The 20,355-nt window shown below is 37.1% G+C and overlaps 2 protein-coding genes across 2 annotated transcripts in view; both read right to left on the bottom strand.

The window, feature by feature from the left end:
* Positions 1-4,217: 4,217 nt before the first annotated feature.
* Positions 4,218-12,624, bottom strand: LOC128617287 (sulfotransferase 2B1-like). The gene is made up of 6 exons (XM_053640362.1): positions 12,372-12,624; positions 8,753-8,964; positions 5,877-6,003; positions 5,283-5,377; positions 4,942-5,122; positions 4,218-4,822 (listed from the first exon to the last, which is right to left on the bottom strand). The coding sequence occupies exons 1-6, from the start codon at positions 12,508-12,510 to the stop codon at positions 4,713-4,715; spliced, it is 864 nt and encodes a 287-aa protein (XP_053496337.1). The 5' UTR covers positions 12,511-12,624; the 3' UTR covers positions 4,218-4,712.
* Positions 12,625-14,634: 2,010 nt separating this feature from the next.
* The window catches only part of radil2b (Ras association and DIL domains 2b), a 30,619-nt gene continuing 24,898 nt past the window's right edge, over positions 14,635-20,355 (bottom strand). The window contains exons 11-16 of the mRNA XM_053640161.1: positions 20,188-20,332; positions 19,804-19,976; positions 18,633-18,993; positions 18,367-18,464; positions 15,130-15,269; positions 14,635-15,013 (exon numbers count right to left, since the gene is read on the bottom strand). Coding sequence (XP_053496136.1) covers positions 14,920-15,013; positions 15,130-15,269; positions 18,367-18,464; positions 18,633-18,993; positions 19,804-19,976; positions 20,188-20,332 — 1,011 coding nt within the window. The 3' untranslated portion in view covers positions 14,635-14,919. The remainder of the gene's footprint in view (positions 15,014-15,129; positions 15,270-18,366; positions 18,465-18,632; positions 18,994-19,803; positions 19,977-20,187; positions 20,333-20,355) is intronic.

The raw sequence follows: 20,355 nt of genomic DNA, 5'->3' as shown, positions 1-20,355 counted from the left end.
GCATTACCACCTCGGGTGTGCATTATTTTTCTAATAAATCAACGGACCGGAGTCAATTATTCCTTACGTCTACCACAATACAACATTTTTTGTCCAATAAATAAACATGAAACATTTGTTTGAGTTGGAATTATATTATGAGCTTTAGATAAATGTTGACATATGCCCCCTAAAAGCACAAGTAGTCCCTGTCTGCCCAAAGCTACTATGGTGTAGAACCACTACTGGTAATTAAGACAAGGTGCACCGCCATCTTGCTCCGACCAAAGTGACTTAAATGCACTTGATGTCACAATTACAAACTTCCCTAACTCATTAATCCACTCCTCCGTCCAACAGTAAAATAAAAACACCTACTGCATGCGATGCCGAGAAGAATCAGAAGTGCAAACCTCGTGCCGGGTTGTAATCATAGGAAAAATAAATGAAGGAATAAGTGACTTGATAAAACAAAATTTATTTTTGTATTACATTTTTCCTTCATATATTATTTTCTGTATTTATTTTAAATTTACTTTAATTCTTTTTAACTTGTATTTATTTATTCTTTTATTTATTTTTTCCATCTATTTTTATATTTACTTATTTATGCGTTCATTTATTTGTATATTTATTTATTCCTGCATGTATTTATTTACAAATTTATTTATTTATACATTTATTGATTGTCACCCTTGTCCCTTGCGCACAGAGATTCTCAGAATCTTCTGATGATATTATGTACTGAGAGCATTAGATATTTATAGTCTTCGCAATGTTACCTTGAGGAACATTATTCTGAAATAGTTCCACAATTTGTAGACGCAGTTTTTCACAGATTGGTGAACTTCTTCCCATCTTTACTTCTGAAAGACTCTGGCTCTCTAATTAACCTCCCGATTAACTCCCAGCTCTTTCGTTTTTATTAACACTTACTTTTCCAGCCTGTTGTTGCCCAGTCGCACCTTTGAGACGTGTTGTCAACGAAAGTTGACTCTCGAGTTGGGGGGCAAGAAAAAAATTAAGAGTCTTTTTGTACCTGCCTCAGCAAAATATTCGCAGAAATTTTAAGCAAACGAGTTTAAGTATCAAAATAACAGCAGACCTTAGTGAAGAGCTAAATGGCGGCCACCAGGCACGGCATCAAAGCGATTAACTGTTTTATCCAAATCTACATGAACGGCCTGTTCAATGTTCAGTACTACAGTGTCCGAGAGTCTCTCCTGACTCATGGTGTTTCTCGTGTATGTTTTCAGTCGACGCAAGCGAGAAAAATTTCTTTCACATGAAGCAGTGTTCATCGGCACAGTCAAGAATAACTCCAAGAGGTTGCCAACGTTTACTAGACTGTGGACTAGCTTTGACTCTTTGAACAATGGCAGTCATTGTTCTAAACTCACTTCTCCAGTTGACATAGCGTTGAAAAGTGACAGTTCTGCATTCGTCTCCTCTTCTGGAAATCCATAAACGACAAATAAATGTCAGGTCCACTTCGGTGTCCGTATTAGATCTGAGGATGTGATTAAGTGCAATTAAAGTGTTAATGTTATTTTCCTGAAATCGCTCACAGATCTCTTTAATAGTGTTTGTTCAGTACGCTGAATCATAAAATCTGTAATATTACTGATTTATTTATTATTTGCTGTTTATTATTACTAATTATGGTGTACATCCATCTATCCATCCATCATGGATGATCATCAACATGAAATGAATATCAACATCAACAATAATAATAGGTAATATTAATAATATGATTATTAATGACGTGTGTGTGTGTGTGTGTGTGGTGGTGGTGGTGATGATGATGGTGATGATGTCAGTACAGCCATCTGCTGTACGGTCTGAAATAGAACTGCAAACTGCTCTCTCTCTCTCTCTCTCTCTCTCAGCACATGCTTTCCTATACTTAAAATCCTTTTCATGAACCCAACACAGCTAATCTGTTAATTAATATGAGTAAACCAACTAGTTTATCAGCCAATGAAACCTCCTTTTTGAACCACTTATTCAGTAATCATTCAACACAAGGGCGTCTCTTCAAAGTATTTTTTGTGATTGAAAGAACAAAAGGATTCTAAAGTAAAATACTTTGACAGCAACCGTTTGAATGAAGCATTAATGTACACTCAGTACAAAAATATTAAGACTTAATCTGGACAGTTTAATTGTTCCTGGGAGTGATGCGCCTGCATTTTCCATGGAACATAGTGACAAACTAAAATTGATCAAATAAATCATATTTCATATCATATATCAATACAGAATCTGTCATGTGGACACAATGAGGTTTTATAGCAGTTCATTTCAGTCTGAACACTAGAGCTACAGCATCACCACTGTGATCAACTGAACCACTGACTTTCATCAGCACTTGCTTCTTGTTCACCTTTTTAAAAACTCATAAAAGACTCTAGACAAAAGCGATGTTGTCTTACACGTGCACTTTTATTGGAATTGAATTAAGTCAGTGTGCAGGTTGGCCCCACCGCGTGTCCGGCACCACCGTGTTCCATACAGCTTTTATGTTTCAGCGTACTGAAACATAAAAGCTGTATGTAATGTTAAACGTTAAAAACCTAAATTTCATCTGTGTGTGTGTGTGTGTGTGAAATTTTCCCCTGCGCCTGGGTACTTCCATCTTCAACAGTCCATCTCTCAGAACTTCCTCATTCTCGTGACAGTGTGCTCTTACGCAACCACCACATCGTCTAGTGCAGGAGTGTTCAATGTTATCCGCAAAGGGCCGGTGTGGGTGCAGGTCAAGCAGTCAAGCAGGAGCCACACCTGATTCCACCTATTTAGTCAGCTGATCTTGAGCTTTCAGTAGACTCAGGTGTGGTTTCTGCTTGGTTTATAATGCACCACACATTCTCAATCAGAGACAGGTCAGGACTGCAGGGAGGCCATGCTAGCACCCGCACGCTCTGCTTACGCAACCATGCGCTTGTAATCCGGGCAGAATGTGGTTTGGCGTTGTCCTGTTCTGGATGGCAGCGTATGTTGCTCCAAAATGTGTACATATCTTTCTGCATTAATGATGCCCTCACAGATGTGCAAGTTACCCATGACATGGGCACTGACACACACCATACCATGACAGACGCTGGCTTTTAGACCTGACGCTGATAACAGCTTGGATGGTCCTTTTCCTCTTTGGCCCAGAGAACATGACGGCTGTTTTGTCCAAAAACTATTTAAATGTTGACTCGTTGGACCACAAAACACGATTCCACTGTGCTACTGTTCATCTCAGGTGAGACCGAGCCCAGAGAAGTCGGCGGCGCTTCTGGACAGTGTTGATGTATGGATTCTGCTTTGCATAGTATAGCCTTAACTTGCATCTGTGGATGCAGCGGCGAATGGTGTTGACTGACAAAGGTTTACCAAAGTATTATGTCAGGATATCCATTACAGACTCGTGACAGTTTTTAAGACAGTGACGTCTGAGGGATCGGCGATCACGTGCATTCAATAGTGATTTTCAGCCTTGCCCTTTACGCACGGAGATTTGACCGGATTCCTTGAATCTTTTAATTATATTGTGTACTGTAGAAGGTGAAATGCTCAAAATCCTACCGATTTGTCTTTGGGGAATGTTGTTCTCATAGTGTTGGATTATTTGCTGACGCATCTGTTGGCAGATTGGCGAGCCTCGACCCATCCTTGCTCTTGAAGGACTAGGCGGTTTTTGGAGGCTCCTTATATACTATGATTAGACGATTACCTCACCTGTTTCACATCACCTTCTTATTTCAACTTGTCACATCGCTATTAGTCCTAAATTGCCCCTGTCCCAACTTTTTTGGAACATGTTGCATGCATCAATTTCAAAATAAACGTTTACCCTTCAAAAAACTATACAGTTGATTAGATAAAACTACCTTAGGAAAATTCCTTGTCTTTATACGATTTCTTGTTTAAATACAAGTCAAACTACATTTACAAATCACTCCTCTTTGATTTTATTAGCATTTTCCATACTGTCCCAACTTTTTCTGAATGGGGTTGTAATTCAGGGAAACAAGATAATTAGCTTAGATTAGATAAGTGTGGGCACAACTTAAAAAGGTGTGTTGGAATGAAATATAAAATAAATGCAAACTAATATAGAAGTATGTTTTAAAGTTACTATATTTTTCCCTTCAAATTAATAGACTTAATAAAATGGATGTCACTAGTGGGTAAAAATATGTATGTGTAAAAATATTAATAATGAAAAATGAATGTGTGATGTGTTGTTTTTTTTTTTGTTCCTTTATTCATTAGTAAAACAAGTTTAACACTTGATGTGTATTAATATTTTGTAGTAAAATTATCATTCAACATAGAAATTCAATAGATATACAATGAATAGTCATGCAGAAGATCAGTCTTTACTTCCATGTATGGAAGCTAAAATTATAAGTAAGCATATATACTGTAATTATAAATTGACCATTGCCTTCTTCATAAAATACGGTCAAAAAATGAATAAAAAATGTAAATAATTTGTGATTAGTTTTGCAGAGTTATGCTAATAATAAAATTACACCCTGACTTCTAATTCCGAGTAAAATCATTCTGCATTTTTAAAACATGCATATTTAAACTGTATGATTTTTACCTTTAGGCATAATTTTGAAGTGCTACTTTTAATTCAGTTTTGAACTAATACCATCCATTCCACGTAATCAATACAAATTGGACATACCGTAGTACATCACTTAAATTCTTCTTAATGAGGAGTTTGCTCAATCCCAAACAAATCTGAACATGACATCTTTCATCTTGTCTTTGTAAACCGTATTAAATTTCTCAGTTTGGCCTTCAGTGAAAAGGTTCTTCCAGTCGCCAGCTTCTCCTAAAGGAAAACACAAAACATGGGGGCATTTACATATTATTCCACAAGCCCAAAGACTTTTCTGTTGGAGATTTACATTTAGTCATTTAGGAGAAAACGTACAAAATGTTTTCATTTACCTTTCCTGAGAAACTCGGATTTCTTTTGATTCATGAACTCTTCTGGAACTAGAGAATAGTTGGACATCTTGTTCTTCTTCATGTTCTTGAACAGACAATTCTCGGATATTTTCTCAATCACTTCTGGGCTCAGAGGCTTCTCAAGAAACTGGGCGAGTTTCGTGACACAGCCGTTCAAATCCTGCAGCGTGTATGTATGATTATGATTATGTCTCAGTGTTTATTGTGTAACAATAAATATCCATGCATAGGGTCTTATTATGAAAATAAATGGAGGTTAGAATACAATTGGAAGCTGTAAAACTATAATGTACAGTATGAGATGTGCAGCAAATGCTTACTTCTATCATCTCCTCATATGAAATGTAGAAAATGCGATCTTTGTCTTTTGCCTTAAGCCAGCCCTTCACATGGTCAAACCATGAACCAAACATTACTGTGGACAGTGAAAATGTACACAGTATGTTATGAGTAAGCGGTAGAAGATGGATGGATGGATGGATGTTATGAGAACACTAGTACAGAAATGTTAGGAGTGACAAAAATAATAAAAACAAGAAGCAACACATGAAATCAGAGGCAACACACTGATGAAATATAGTACAAATACGCTACAATGATCATTTGGCTTATTAATTAAATGATCGATCTTAAAACATATTCTTTAGTAACTGCTACAAATTATTCATTAATTCCAGTGTAACTAACAGGAAAGGTATGCAATCCCAAGAGTTATACATGTTCATAAATCAGCTTCTAGTTTAATCATTTATTGCATATAAATAAAAAGAATTCATATTAGCTGTAATATCCCATTTTGCGATACACTGTAGCCTGTATATTCAACTTCACATTTTGTGCTTTTGATTACGTTCATAAGAGCCTCATAAAAGCCCAGTTGGAAACGTGAAGTGAAAATGGTATAATAGTTTTACTTTTGCCGTTCAGAAACTTTTCCAGAAACTCGTCAACAGTGCCTGGATTGACCAGGTATGAAGCCATTCCATAGTAGTGGAAGGAGGATGTAAACACGTCCTTAGGGTTTCGCATTGTGTAAATGACCTGGAAGATAATTGGAGAGGTGCTGTCGTTTGTCACTTCACTAAAAATATAAATTGAACAGGATATTGTTACTAAATGGTTGTGTTCCAGTTAGTATATTTTCATTCTTAATACTTGCATACAGTATATACATTATAGTAAATACAATGGTGAGTATATAACATATCTATCAGCATTTCAGCACTCAGGACAGTTCAAACTATTTAAATTAGTAAGCTTGATGTCATCACTGACTGTGTTTACATGCACATCAAATTCCGTTTAAGGTCTATATTCGGGTTGCAGCCATATTCTGAATACGATGTTCATATGCGTACAGGCATCAGGATATTCCTGTATACAGGGATATTGTAAGTATGCCTCAATTGCCATTCCTAAATACCTAGCCTACAACTAAACATCTGTTAGTACCCACAATTCCTTGCAGACTGAGCACGTGCATATATCTCCTTTTAGTGGATATTCTGAATAAGGTGTTTACATGCAACAAATTTCCAATTAAAACAGGCATATTCCAGGGCTGGGAATCGAAATTTGGGGAATCAGAATATTATCTTAATCTGAATCGGGCAATCGGATTGCGGCATTTCAATGACTCAATGCTAAACAGAATATTTCCAAATTAAGATTAATATCAGAATATTAATGTGCATGTAAACGTAGTCATTGTTGTCCTTCATTTAGTTACACAGGGTGGATTTCTCTAGTGTGTTTGTAAGCTTGTTGGCGAATAGATGGCTCATACAAGCATGTTAGATAAATCGGGACAGTGGAAGTATAAGGTTTTACCTGAGAATTCATAAAAGTTTTAAACCACAGTTTTGTTTTTGTAAAACTTTTCCCACATATAGGGGCATGTAAATAAAACAGAATAATAACTCATTTTTGCAAACAGATGGGACCTTATAATCCCAAGGTCTTGAAATACAAATAGATAAACATGATGTACATTTCTTTTTTAAAAACTGGACTGGGAATTGTGGAAATGAAAATTCCAGTCACAAGTGTACTTGCTTGTAATCCAAATATGTGAATCTAACAATATATGGTACTGAAACTGTATATGGAGCAATATATGGTACTATATAGTACTGAAATGGTACCATATATCATATGGTACCTATGTACCATATATTGCACCGTATACAGTGGGAGAAATAAGCATTGAACATGTCAACATTTATTTCAGTAAATATATTTCCAATGAGGCTATTCACATGAAATTTGCACCAGACATCAGTATTAACTCAAGAAATCCAGAAATATAAAGAATTCACAACATTAAAGTCCATAAATAAAGTTATGTATAATAAAGTGGAATGACACGGGAAAGAAGTATTGAACTTGCTAAGAAAAAGCGCTTCTCCAAGGCAAGGTAAGGCATCTGTGCAAAGTAATATCAGCTGGGTTAGTAAATTGATGGTCTATAAAAAGGCTTTTCGTTACCAAGGTGTCACACATGAAACATCCCATGATGGGTAAAAGCAAAGAGCTCTCCCAAGACCTTCACAACCTTATTGTTGCAAACATATTGATAGAATCAGATACAGACGTATTTCAAAACTTCTGAATCCTCCAGTAAGCACCACTGGGGCCATTATCCGCACGTGGAAGCAACATCACTCCTTCATCAACCGGCCACGCACAGGAGCTCCTCGCAAGATTTCTGACCAGGGAGTCAGAAGAATAGTCAGAAGAGTAGCCCAAGAGCCAAGGACCACTCGGAAAGAGCTCCAGAAACACTTGGAGGCAGCAGGTGCCATCGTCACAGAAAAAACAACAGGCAATGCACTCCATTGCTCACACTCACCCCGCAAGACTCCATTACTAAAGAAAAGGCATGTCGAAGCTCATTTAAAGTTTGCTGCAACTCATTTGGACAAGACTATGAAATACTGGGAGAGTGTAGTCTGGTCAGATGAGAGCAAAATTGAACTTTTTGGCTGTCATCCGGCACAGCATGTTTGGAGAAGAAATGGCACTGCACATCACCCTAAAAACACTACACCAACAGTGAAGTTTGGAGGGGGAAGCATCATGGTGTGGGGCTGTTCTTCATCGCATGGTACTGGCAGACTTCATATAATTGAAGGAACGATGAATGGAGCCCTTTATCAGGAGATTCTTGAGAAGAATCTGCTGCCACCCACCAGGATGATGAAGATGAGACGTGGGTGGACCTTCCAGCAGGACAACGATCCAAAGCATACAGCAAAGGAAACTCTCAATTGGTTTCAGAGAAAAAAAAATCAAGGTGTTAGATTGGCCCAGTCAATCACCTGACTTGAATCCAACTGAACAAGATTTAAAGACAATATGTTTAGAAGAATCGGCCAAAATCACACCTGAATACGGCGGCCCATTAATTTCTTCATACAGGAAGCGTCTTGAAGCTGTCATTACAAAGGCTTCTCCACTAAGTATTAAATACATTTCAGTTAGTGTGTTCAGTACTTTTTTCCTGTCATATTCCACTTTATTACACATAACTTCATTTATGGACTTTAATGTTTGGATTTCTTTATATGTGTGGATTTCTTGAGTTAATACTGATGTCTGGTGAAGATTTCATGTGAATAACCTCATTGGAAATATATTTACTGAAAAAAATGTTGACTTGTTCAATACTTCCCACTGTATATACATATATATGGTACAATATATGGTACACTTGCTTTGCTGGCCAAGTTACCTACACACCAACTAATCATTTTAGTCAGAACATAATTGGAAGAGTGCATCCTCATACTTTTGGCTTGACTTGGAAATAGGATTCGTTCATCATGCCATAGTGAAAGTGGGTCGCAAAGATGCGTGGAGAGGGCCTTTGCTCCAGATTGAGTATCTTAGCCCGGTGCTCTTCCAGCCATGGAACCCGGTCCCAGTTTGGTATAGTGTGTACCGGCGTGAGATCTCCCTCACTGTGGATCAGAGGAACAATCTCCTGCATCCATGTTGTGCCTACAGAGAACAAAAAAAAAAAAACAGAGTCCAATTATAATCCAGTGACACAGGTCAGTTGGAAACAAGACTAATGTTGCACATCTGGGCAAAGTCACAGTGTTGTAATAAAACCCGTAATGTTCATGTACAGTTGAGGTCATAAGATTACATATGCCTTGCAGAATCTGCAAAATGTTACCAATATTTTTTTTTAATGAAAAAATGGTTCATTTGTGTAAATTCAGTTATTATTGTGTCTTGTGGACTATATATAAACATCTGTTATGTGAAATAGTTTATTCAGTTCAGTACTAAATAAAAAATGAAATGCAATTTTTATTATCTTTCTTTTTTCTTTTTTTTTCTTATTAACATTTTGCAGAATCTGCAAGGCGTATGTAAACTTATGACCACGACTGTAAGTCCAGCAGGGTGCAGAGGAGCACTGAGTTCATTTGTTTTAGTACTGTTTCAAAAACTATATCTTTTTCATTTAACCCTGTTACGTGTATAAACACTGAAGATCTGCAGAGGACATTCTAAGGTCAATGTGACTTATTGCACCTACACAATTTTTGTGTTATTACTATTTCAACACGTTGTGTTAAATTATCCAATAATTGTGTTAAAATAAGAAAAACATTTCACACGAGTAACTAACACAACATGTGTTAAATTATTGTCCAATCACGTTGCGGACTGTGCGGGACTGAACGTTCGTTGCTTTGACCTTTTGATTGTGATGGCAGGGTCTGAGTCCTGAGGTGAGGAAACCAAATAAGTGTTCATCACTATTTAACATTAACACTGCTGAAAATGCTTCACCGAGTTTGTGATGTTTGGGCAGGGAGCGCTTAAAAGTGTATTCGTTGTAAAACAGTAACTCGGGGAGTAATAATTAAGTTTACCTATCGCAACGGCTTCAAAAGTGAACATCATGTACTGTTGATCAGTGTTCCGTTACACTACTAGTGTCATGTGTTTATTTATGTTGGCTGTGAAATATGGACTGAGGTTATTTTGTAATTCTCTGGCTCTGCACCTTATCTGACGCTCCAAGTTCGGGTTAGCTAGCTGGATGCTGTCACCAATCACAGTAGGGATGAGTGATTCTAACCTAGACGCTCACTTGAGATGATAACTTTATTACTTTATTACTTTAGCATACAGCTCGCGGTAATGTTAGATATTCCCATGACCTTTTGAGAGTAAACCTAAGCATTAACCTAGCATTACAGCTGTTCACCATGATGTAATACAGAGAGTGGGTTCATGTTACTTACATTTAGCAAGTGTTTTGGACAAGGCAAGCCGTAGTAATTAGTATTAGGAGGATGGGTTAGGGCCGTGTTTCTTCATGCATTCGGTGAATGTTAATGCTGGGTAACAGGTGCAGACAGTCAGTGGCTAACGGAACTTAGCTAGCTCAGTAATGGCGAGGCCAAAAGTTCTTCACAAGGTTAGCGTGACAGAAAGAGAGGATGTGGGTTACAGTAGGTTGTAATGCTTTTCTCTATCTCTGTAATGTTGGTTGACTTAATTAGATTGATCAAAAAAAATGGCGGTGAGGCGCTAAAGGCAGGAAAATAATTATTAGCAAGTTAGCTAGATTTTCCTGGTGAGTCTACAGTGCCATTTTGCTCATTAGGAGAGTGGAGGTCACATTTCCAAAATTACACAATTTGGGATTCTGTAACGCAATTTTTCAGTTAAAGCCCAAATGTGTTTGTCCATATTTTGTAGCTAATAACTAACCAACACTCTTTTTGCTCTTTTACAGCTTTTCAAACGGAAGCGAGTGGGACTCTTGTCTTCCTAGATGGCAGGGAGATCTGTAAGAAAATGCATCATCTCCAGTTCTTACATCTGTCAAATGTTTAAATGATTTTAATAAACATCACCTGAATTTCATGCAATTGTTTGTTTATTTTGTGAGCATTTTAGTAAAATTTTAGCATACAAACAAATTGCATTTTAGGATAACTGTAGGGGAAAAAGTATAAACAACATATAGCTGTCAGTGCAGACCAGTGCTGCCAACTTTTTTGAGAAAAAAGCGCCTAGCAGCTTTCTGGACAAACCTTAGCGACTTTCCAAATGTCTCCAGTACTGTCCTGCAAGCCTGAGGTCTTGCTTTCCCGCTGCACTCTCACCTCTCTCTGCGTCTGCTCTGTTCAGTGAGTGACTGAGAACCGGAGATTTAACAACGTCATGGATAACGAGACGTGCCCTTCGTTTCAATTTACATCCTTCATATACGAATGTTTATAGAACGTGAGACGAATGTAATGCAACATGTTTTACATGTTATTACACCCTAGTTCTCTTGTTATTACAGTCTAGTTCTCTTGTTCAAAGTAGTTCTAGTGTTCAGAAACATTTTTCATCATTCATGTTCCATACCTGTCCGTTATATAGTTTTATAAAAGTTATTTTAAAAAAATCAAAACTTATGAAAAGTAATTACGGTACAAAAACACAAAAGCAAAAACAAATCTATCTATCTATCTATCAAAAACAGATTATATTAGCGATTACAGATTAGGTATATTATATATATATATATAGGTAGATAGATAGATAGATAGATAGATAGATAGATGGATAGATAGATGGCGGGGAGCGTGCCACATGATACGGAAGGCTTGGGGGGCTTTAGTTACAAAAGGTTGAGAACCTCTGCACTAGACGGTAGAGTATAAAGTACATAGTGCAAGTGTATAGTACGTCATTTGGGACACAACTTTAGTATTTACTCTCCAAAGCGTGTTTTCGGAACAGAAGTCATGTAATGAGTAAACGCATCCCTTGCCGTGCACAGACCAACTAATCCATAATGAGATTCATTGACAACGATTTTCATAATAAATAGTATTATCGATTTTTATCGATTAGTTGTTCAGCTCTACAAAAAACACAGTAATATAACCAAGGAAAACGTGACTTTGTGCGTGATTCAGAAAACTTTGAATTCATGAGACAGTTTTGTGCAATATAATTTTGCATGTGTTTTTAAATGTTTGATTCACGCGTATTATTTTTCGATCCGTGACCGCAATACTTTTGACGGAAAATGAATCCCATAATAAGTGTACTAACACACTGATTGTGTTGAAAGCAACACAAAATTTGTTGTCCTTAACCAGACACGCAGGTGTGTTCAAAATGAACATTTTTTAAAAGATTGAATGATTGTAGTTGCAACACTGCAAACATGCCTGAAACTGTCTGAAATGTGAGCTCGTGTGCACCCAGATTAATTATCTAACACATACAAACATTATCAACATGTATCATGTTAGTGGCTGCAAATACTTTTAGGTGTTATGTTCAGTGATTGCTCTAGTCTCTAAACTGTTCCAAAAACCCACATGATAAAATCCTGAATGATGGAATGAGGAAGTCTGTGTAGTAAATTGCCTTACCGGATTTAGGATAGGTGACAATAAGGACATCGTCTGGTCGGAAAGTGAAATCCTCATAATATTTCAAGCTGTTGGGGGGGTGCAAATGTTTTGGCACATACACCCCTTTATACTCGGCATATAAATCTGATTCTGTCATTTTAGTAAATGTAGGAGAAACTGAAACTCAGGCTCCTTTTCCTGAACTTCGCTCTTTGCTCTGATTCTTTTCTGCTCCACCCGAGTGAACCGAGTGTTCATTTTCTATTGAATTCCGACTCTTTAAAGTGAGTCAGACCATTTGGCTCAGTTCCTTCAAATGTCAAGCGTTGGTCGCTGCTAGTGATGTGTCGTTCATGAACGATTCGTTCATTTTGAATTAATCTTTAATATGACTCGTGAACAACGAGTTTTCTCAGAGAGTGATTCGTTCATTTTTGACCGCGCATGCGCTGTAACGTCCCCGTAGGTTCTGTACTAGTGATGGGAAGTTCGGATCAGTTTACTGACTCTGATCTTTTAATCTCGTTCAGCAAAATCAACGAATCTTTTTTTCCGAGTCATTTCGTTCATTTCAGCAGAATATAATTAAAATGTTTACATGTTCAATTCCCCAACACATCTAGTACTTACACAAACGTTGATCACATTTGGAATAAAATATAAACTATAGGCTAATGCAGCCAAGGCTGAATTATGAGAAACAGAAATGATTCATTAATAGCTTAGCTTGTATTCAGGCTATGCAGTCTGTTAGTTCAGGGGTTCCCAAACTTTTCCAGGGCAAGGCCCCCCAAATGGCATTTTCATTTGACCGAGGCCCCCTTTTGCAAGATGTCTTTAAAACACATTAAAAATACAGACTTCTGAATATATCCCCCCTTTTTTTTTTATTAATAATTACATCTTACATCTTTACATTACATTACATTAGGAATTTTATAAATATACAAATATATATATAAAATATACTGTGTTAGTTCACTTCACCTGCCGATCCGAGTAGTCTTTTTCCTGTACAGAACCTATGGGGATGTTGCTGCGCATGCATGCATGCAATGAACGGATCACTCTCTGAGACAATAATAGATCTTATTATAGACTCCATAGACAAACCCAGCTGTTGGCTCATACGCTCCACCCATGAGCCACAGAGTGTCTGAAATTCTTTGTACAACTTTCCAAGCCTCAGGCTTCAGGGTCGTGAAGGAATATTAATTATATCTCATTATTAATTATTAATGAAACCGCTTTAGACAACTTTAATTGATTATAATACAGTTGACACTGACTCTTCTCCTTGCAGAAGACTTGAAGACATCCACAGTTTTGACGAAAGGATATTTACAAAATAATTTACCTTTTGTTTCGATCGTTTCTTAAATGTTGAACTATGACTAACCTTTTACTATAATTTAATGATTCCAGTAACTATAATATTCTTATCTTTATTGCTAAACAACGTAGATATAAACTATGAATTCTACTCTACAAGACATTGTTTTCCTGAGGGTATTGGATCACTGGACATAGGGTTTACCCAGCAGTGATGCCTGATGATAAATGTAAAGCTGCTGTGAGACAGTTAACATTGTAAAATATATATATATATATATATATATATATATATATATATATATATATATATATATATATATATATATATATATATGTGTGTGTGTGTGTGTGTGTGTGTGTGTGTATATATATATAGTGCTATAAAAATACACCATTCTACCACTCTACTAAAACATTTTATGTTGATTGCCTTTTGTAATATTATCCAAAGATTAGTTTACAAGCCCATCATGATACTGTATATGTCATGCCATGTAAACTCATAATGATGGTACCATGAAGAGCACAGAACACATGAGGGAACAGCAGTGTTCATAGAACTCCCAGAACCCCTCAGAGTCCAGACATACATTCTTCACTCTAGTAACTACTTACATTACCTTTCAGTTTTACTGTATAATTCATAGTAGTTAACGGAGCTTAAGATGAATGAGTGAATAAGAAGCAAAGACACACTCTCCTGAGCACATGCGTTCTCCGTCACGCTTTCTCTTTCAATTCTTTCTTTTCAGCTCTTTTTTGTCCATTCTTTTCTCATCTTTTCTTGCTTTCTCCCCCATCTCCCCCTGCATCCTACACTTACTGAGTCTGAAGAAGAAAAAGAAAGTGGAACAGAGATCTCTCATACAACCTTAAAAAGAGTAGCAAAACGTTAAAATTGTTTCATGACAGTTTACTGTTTTGAATGAAAGCAAATGAATTGTCCTGTGTTTTAAAATTTTTTTTTATTGTTATTATTATTTAGGCACATTGATCGATTAATAATAGTTTTTACTACAAATATGGTGGCCGTATGTTAAACAGATGACAAAAATGACGTAAAAATAAAATAAAAGGAAAATCATGGAATAAGCATCAGTTTCATAAAACACCACAATAGTGTTTTAAAACATTTATAAAATGGTGTCTTCATACAAAAACACAGGAGAATAAAATCTTGGCATTTTCCCAGAACAGCTTCAAAGTGCATGTGTGAGATGGGTTGGCACGCTCAGCGATTTGGCACTGTGTCTTCGCGAATTCTTTCAGACCGGGCAACTAGCAACTGAGTTTGGTCTCCAGCCTTCTGAATGAGCTCTCTGCCACTAGATGAGAAAATAATAACCACTGTTTTAGGCATTGATGAATAATTCTTCATGTTGCAGAAATGGATTGTAATATTCACATCATGAATTTATCATCGTGATTCGAGTCGACTCACGTATGGTAGTCCAAGCCAACCAATCTGTGGCCATTGACTGCCAGAAGTCGATCGCCTGGCCGCAGTCTCTGACTCAGAGCTGCAGGAGACCCTGGGATCACAGATTTAATATAGATCCCATTCATCTTCATTGGTGTTTCCTGGTAACAGAACAAATGGGATAATATTTCACAGACTCAAATTAGAGCTTCTTGAGAAGAACTATCACAAAATGGACAAAATGCTATATTGACTGGGATATGCTTTCCATTAAAATTTAGCAGCATTTGATGTGATATGATTAAACATTGTTCTACATTATTTTGATTGCTAGTATGTTGATTGGATCATCAAAACACCTGGAAACACTGGAAGACATCTGTTCAAGATGTTCACATTATGCATTAAAATTCTGGCTCATTTTCACATTACAGTCAATTATCATTTATACTTTTAAAATGTTATTTCGTGCAGCTCTCTCTCTCTCATATATATATATATATATATATATATGTATATGTATGTATGTATATTTGCCCATGATGTCCTGCTGTGCTACATTAAAAGAATGCTTAAAAGAATTGTTCTGTATTCCACCACAAGGGGGCGCACGTTACATTACAAATGGCTTTGTTTGTGTGTGCGTTTGTGTGTGTGTGTGTGTGTGTGTGTGTGTGTGTGAGAGAGAGAGAGAGAGAGAGAGAGAGAGAGAGAGAGAATAAACTGGACAAACCTGTGCATTAATATCATAAACAGATTGATATTCAAAATGTCTCACAAGAATGTTTTTTTTTCTCTCTCGAAAACCTTGGACCACTCCATGAATTTAACCCATTAACTCAGATGTAGTAAGCAGGCCAAGACTTTATCTGTAACCTTCTTTAGTTTAACTAAGAGGGCAATATAGCTAACAAGTAGGGGAGAGCGGGGTACAACCTAACACGGGGCACATTCTAACAGACTTTATTTAGTAGTTTCCATGTACATTGGCATGACGAAACTTCCTGTCTTTTCTGGTTGCCATACCAACACTGTGTGTAAAAAAAAATCGCATCAAAATTCTAACGACTTTGGAAGATATCAAGGGAAGATCATTTTACCATAGCATGTGTAAAAGTTCACAGACGTTCATTTTCAGCTCTGTGTTTAGCGTTAATTTAAAACAAGGCAAATTTAGTATAATGTTTCATCTTTAATCTCTCCGTTAGAATCCTACATAGTCTCTAAATGCTTATATAGCCTACAGAATTGAATAGTCAGGTCCGAATCTCACGTTGTAACGCTGTGTTAAAACGTGCCCCGCTATTACAAGAAACTATGCTATTCCATGCAGTTAGCCATGTAAATTCACACGATTCCTTTTTATGATTTTATTTACTGCAGCTTGAGAAACAGATCAAGAAAGACAGACAGGGGTGTACCTGTGTGTGTGTATGTATGTCTGTTTCTCTTTGCCTTCATTATGTTGGCCTTCACTTTGGCTTTGTTCTGTGTTCACTGTCAAGCACTAAAATTTATTGTATGTACTGTAAATGTACATTATTTCATTTGCCTTTATGATTTTATAAATGTTTTTGCTGACATAATATCATAGTTTATCTTGTATGTTTTTTTTTTCTTTTAATTAAATCAGATTAAATGGTTAGAGCAGGATTTTAAGCTGTCATATGGTCATGTTACAACATACCCCACCTATTGGGGCACTTTCTAACATTTCACTTCTCTTCATTCCGGTTAAATAATGGAATTTTTTTTTTTTTTACATGTTTCATTCATAAAACAAGACCAAATATCTGTATCAGACATTAGTCAAATTCATATGAAAAAAGAAAGTACTTTAATTGAGAAAGCAAAAAGTTATGCCCCGCTCTTCTCTGAAGAATGATAGCTGCGGGTTTAGTATCATCAAACTACAGGTCTAAATCATCACACACTTGACTCAAAAGACATTGCTTGCCATAGTTTGAAATATCATGGATGTAAACAATTCGCAGAATAAGATATACAGTGGGGGAAATAAGTATTGGACGCGTCAACATTTTTTTTTCAGTAAATATATTTCCAATGAGGCTATTCACATGAAATTTTCACCAGACATCAGTATTAACTCAAGAAATCTGGAAATATAAAGAATTCACAACATTAAAGTCCATAAATGAAGCTATGTGTAATAAAGCGGAATGACACGGAAAAAAGTACTGAACACACTAACTGAAATGTATTTAATACTTAGTGGAGAAACCTTTGTTTGTAATGACAGCTTCAAGACACTTCCTGTATGAAGACATTAATCGGCCACAGTATTCAGGTGTGATTTTGGCCCATTCTTCTAAACATATTGTCTTTAAATCTTGTTCAATTGGATTCAAGTCAGGTGATTGACTGGGCCAATCGAACAGCTTGATTTTTTCCTCTGAAACCAATTGAGCGTTTCCTTTGCTGTATGCTTTGGATCGTTGTCCTGCTGGAAGGTCCACACACGTCTCATCTTCATCATCCTGGTGGATGGCAGCAGATTCTTCTCAAGAATCTCCTGGTAAAGGGCTCCATTCATCGTTCCTTTAATTATATGAAGTCTGCCAGTACCATGCGATGAAAAACAGCCCCACACCATGTTGCTTCCCCCTCCAAACTTCACTGTTGGTGTAGTGTTTTTAGGGTGATATATTTACTGGAAAAAATGTTGACGCATCCAATACTTATTTCCTCCAGTGTAATAACAGAATACATATGTATAAATATAATTTGACAAAATCAGACTCAAACTAGGACGGCATACATAATAGCAGAGAATGTAGCATTGCTGCCTCCCAGCTCCAGAGTCACTGATTCAGTCCTGAGCTCGAGTTACTGTCAGTGCAGTATAGGTAGATTGGCTACACTTAACCTAACTGACTGCAGTTGTGAACGAGTGTGTGTATGTGTTTGTGCCTGGTGCACCGCACTGCAGTGGAGTGGCTGATGGGAACACACACACACTGCCAAAACCACTTAAGCAAGTCTATTTGAGATTATTTAACAGCTCAAAGGAAATTGAGGAAATCGTGTGATTAGTACTTCCCTTGTAGCTTCAGTGCAAACTAAAGAAGGAAATTACAAATTAATTAAATAAATATTAAAAAAAACATGGCTTGGCTGTCTGACAATCTTTAAGGAAAGGGGGAAATCTAGTGTAAGTTGTGTAAACTTCATTTTAGTCAAACTTTAAACCCTTTAAGGAAATAAGATCCTATCAGAAAGATCTACCAAAGTTCTCACCACCCCATCCACTAGAGACAGTCCTAATCCTCCAGGGCCCTTCAACAGCTCCACCACAAACACTTCATCATCGCCGACTCCATGCCTTCCACATCCTCCTACAGATTCAAGCAAATGAAACGTCATTCAATCAATACAATGACTATTGTATTAGATTATTAGATCTGCTGTATTAATGGATCCTATAGTTAATCTATAGCAACATAAGTGCTGCTAAGATTTTCATCCCAAACTTATCTTCTCTAATATTTCCTGAACTTCCTCACCTTCCTCATGCTTGGTTGTCTCACAGCTCTGGGGAGTGTGATGGTGGGACTGCATATCCTGGCATTCGGTCCTGGACTCTGAGCTCAGTGGTGTGTTAGGTGGGGTGAGCAAGCACGAGGTTTCCAGTGCTAAGTGCTTAGTTTCGCTGTTGTGGTTCGTCTCTATGTCCTGTAGCTCCAGAGCCTTTATCTTTTGGGTAAGCACAACTTCACACACGCCCTCGTCACCTGATACTGAAGAACAAGTGGAAGAATCACAGTTCTTAGGCAGCATCAATAGTGTGTGTCCTTGTTCCAGATGGGCTTTTGGAAAAACGTCCATTTTGGTGCGTTTGGCTTCCAGGGGTACGGCGGATTCACGCTACACAACAGATCATAAGAAGTAGATGGTTTCATTAAAAAAATGTAATTAATAATAATAATAACAAGTCAAAGTAGCAAGGGTTAAAGTTACAAGTAAGGGCGGGGTTAGTGATTAATCCCAAATCTGTGAGAGATTCAGGAGCAGTTTTCTAATTCAATTCACTCAGTATCCAAATTTTACAATAACTGTAGATTTAAGGCCACTTCTTAGGTACATATACTAAATAAACCGCTGTTATTACGTCTGTGTTTGTCATCTCTCTAATGTCTCACAAGTAAAATCCAACTTTCATGTTTTTTTTCTTAAGCTAAAAAAGAGCAAGTCCTGCAATTACAATTTGCTCCAATTACAAGTATTAGCCTAATGAGTAGAAAAAGCTATGTTGGAAGTTATTTATAAGTTGTCAACCTAAGAATGACTGGCATAATTGGATATAATATACACAATACAATAACCTAATCATGATAATGTTTGCACAATTTATTTAGACAGTTGAAGAACGCCTAACCTATCAGTCTTATAGTTTATTTCTTTTTTTAATTAATATGATCAGTTTTATTCATGTGTAAAAATTATTGTCACCCCAGGGAATATTTAACGTATACACTAACAGACTGCCATTATTTAAAAAATAAAATAAAATAATAATAAGAAAAAAAAAACGTACTAGGATATGGGACCTGGTTGTCTTGGCTAGGTGCTTAGAACATGAGCCTAGAAGGATTTTTCAACGTGATATTGATTTTTTGAGGGTAAGGGTAACAATTCTGGAGTGGACTGTAATTATTATTAAATATCACTGCTTACGTGAGCACATTGTGCAGTTGATGCTCCAACATTAAGTGCCTTGATGACTGCCTGAAGCTGCACGAGTTTTTCAATGAGCCTTGTATCTCTAATAGGCTTTTTAAAGTTCATCTGAAAGCCATCGATGGGCAGGACAAGAGGCGGGTGGTCATCAAAGCTTTCAAGGATATCAGCTGGTGGACAGAAAAAAGGTGCATTGTGTATTTACGGTAATAACACAGAAACAATGCAATCTCAAATGGGACTTGCACTGCTGCAGCTTCAAATCACAGTCAGCGGAAAAAGTCTTGATCTTCCCTGTGTCAGTCTGACAACAAATCTGAGATCTTCTGCTGCAGAGCAATCTCACTATCATATATCAATGTCACTGTCTACATTTCTCACCAGTTCGGCATGCTGCGTCGGCGTCGGCGCTGCAGGGCGTCCACGCAGAGGGGCAGGGCCGGCGCGGGTTGTACTCCCTCAGCATGTGGTGAAGCTGAGCAGGGCTAAGTAAGGAAAACTCTGTCCTCAAAGAACCCCATGATGCCTGCACAGAGGAACACATGGATG

The sequence above is a fragment of the Ictalurus furcatus genome, chromosome 13 (assembly GCF_023375685.1).
Source record: "Ictalurus furcatus strain D&B chromosome 13, Billie_1.0, whole genome shotgun sequence".
In the NCBI taxonomy this organism is placed as follows: Eukaryota; Metazoa; Chordata; class Actinopteri; order Siluriformes; family Ictaluridae; genus Ictalurus; species Ictalurus furcatus.
The sequence above is the reverse complement of the archived record's forward strand: the minus strand, read 5'-3'. Positions and strand labels throughout refer to the sequence as shown.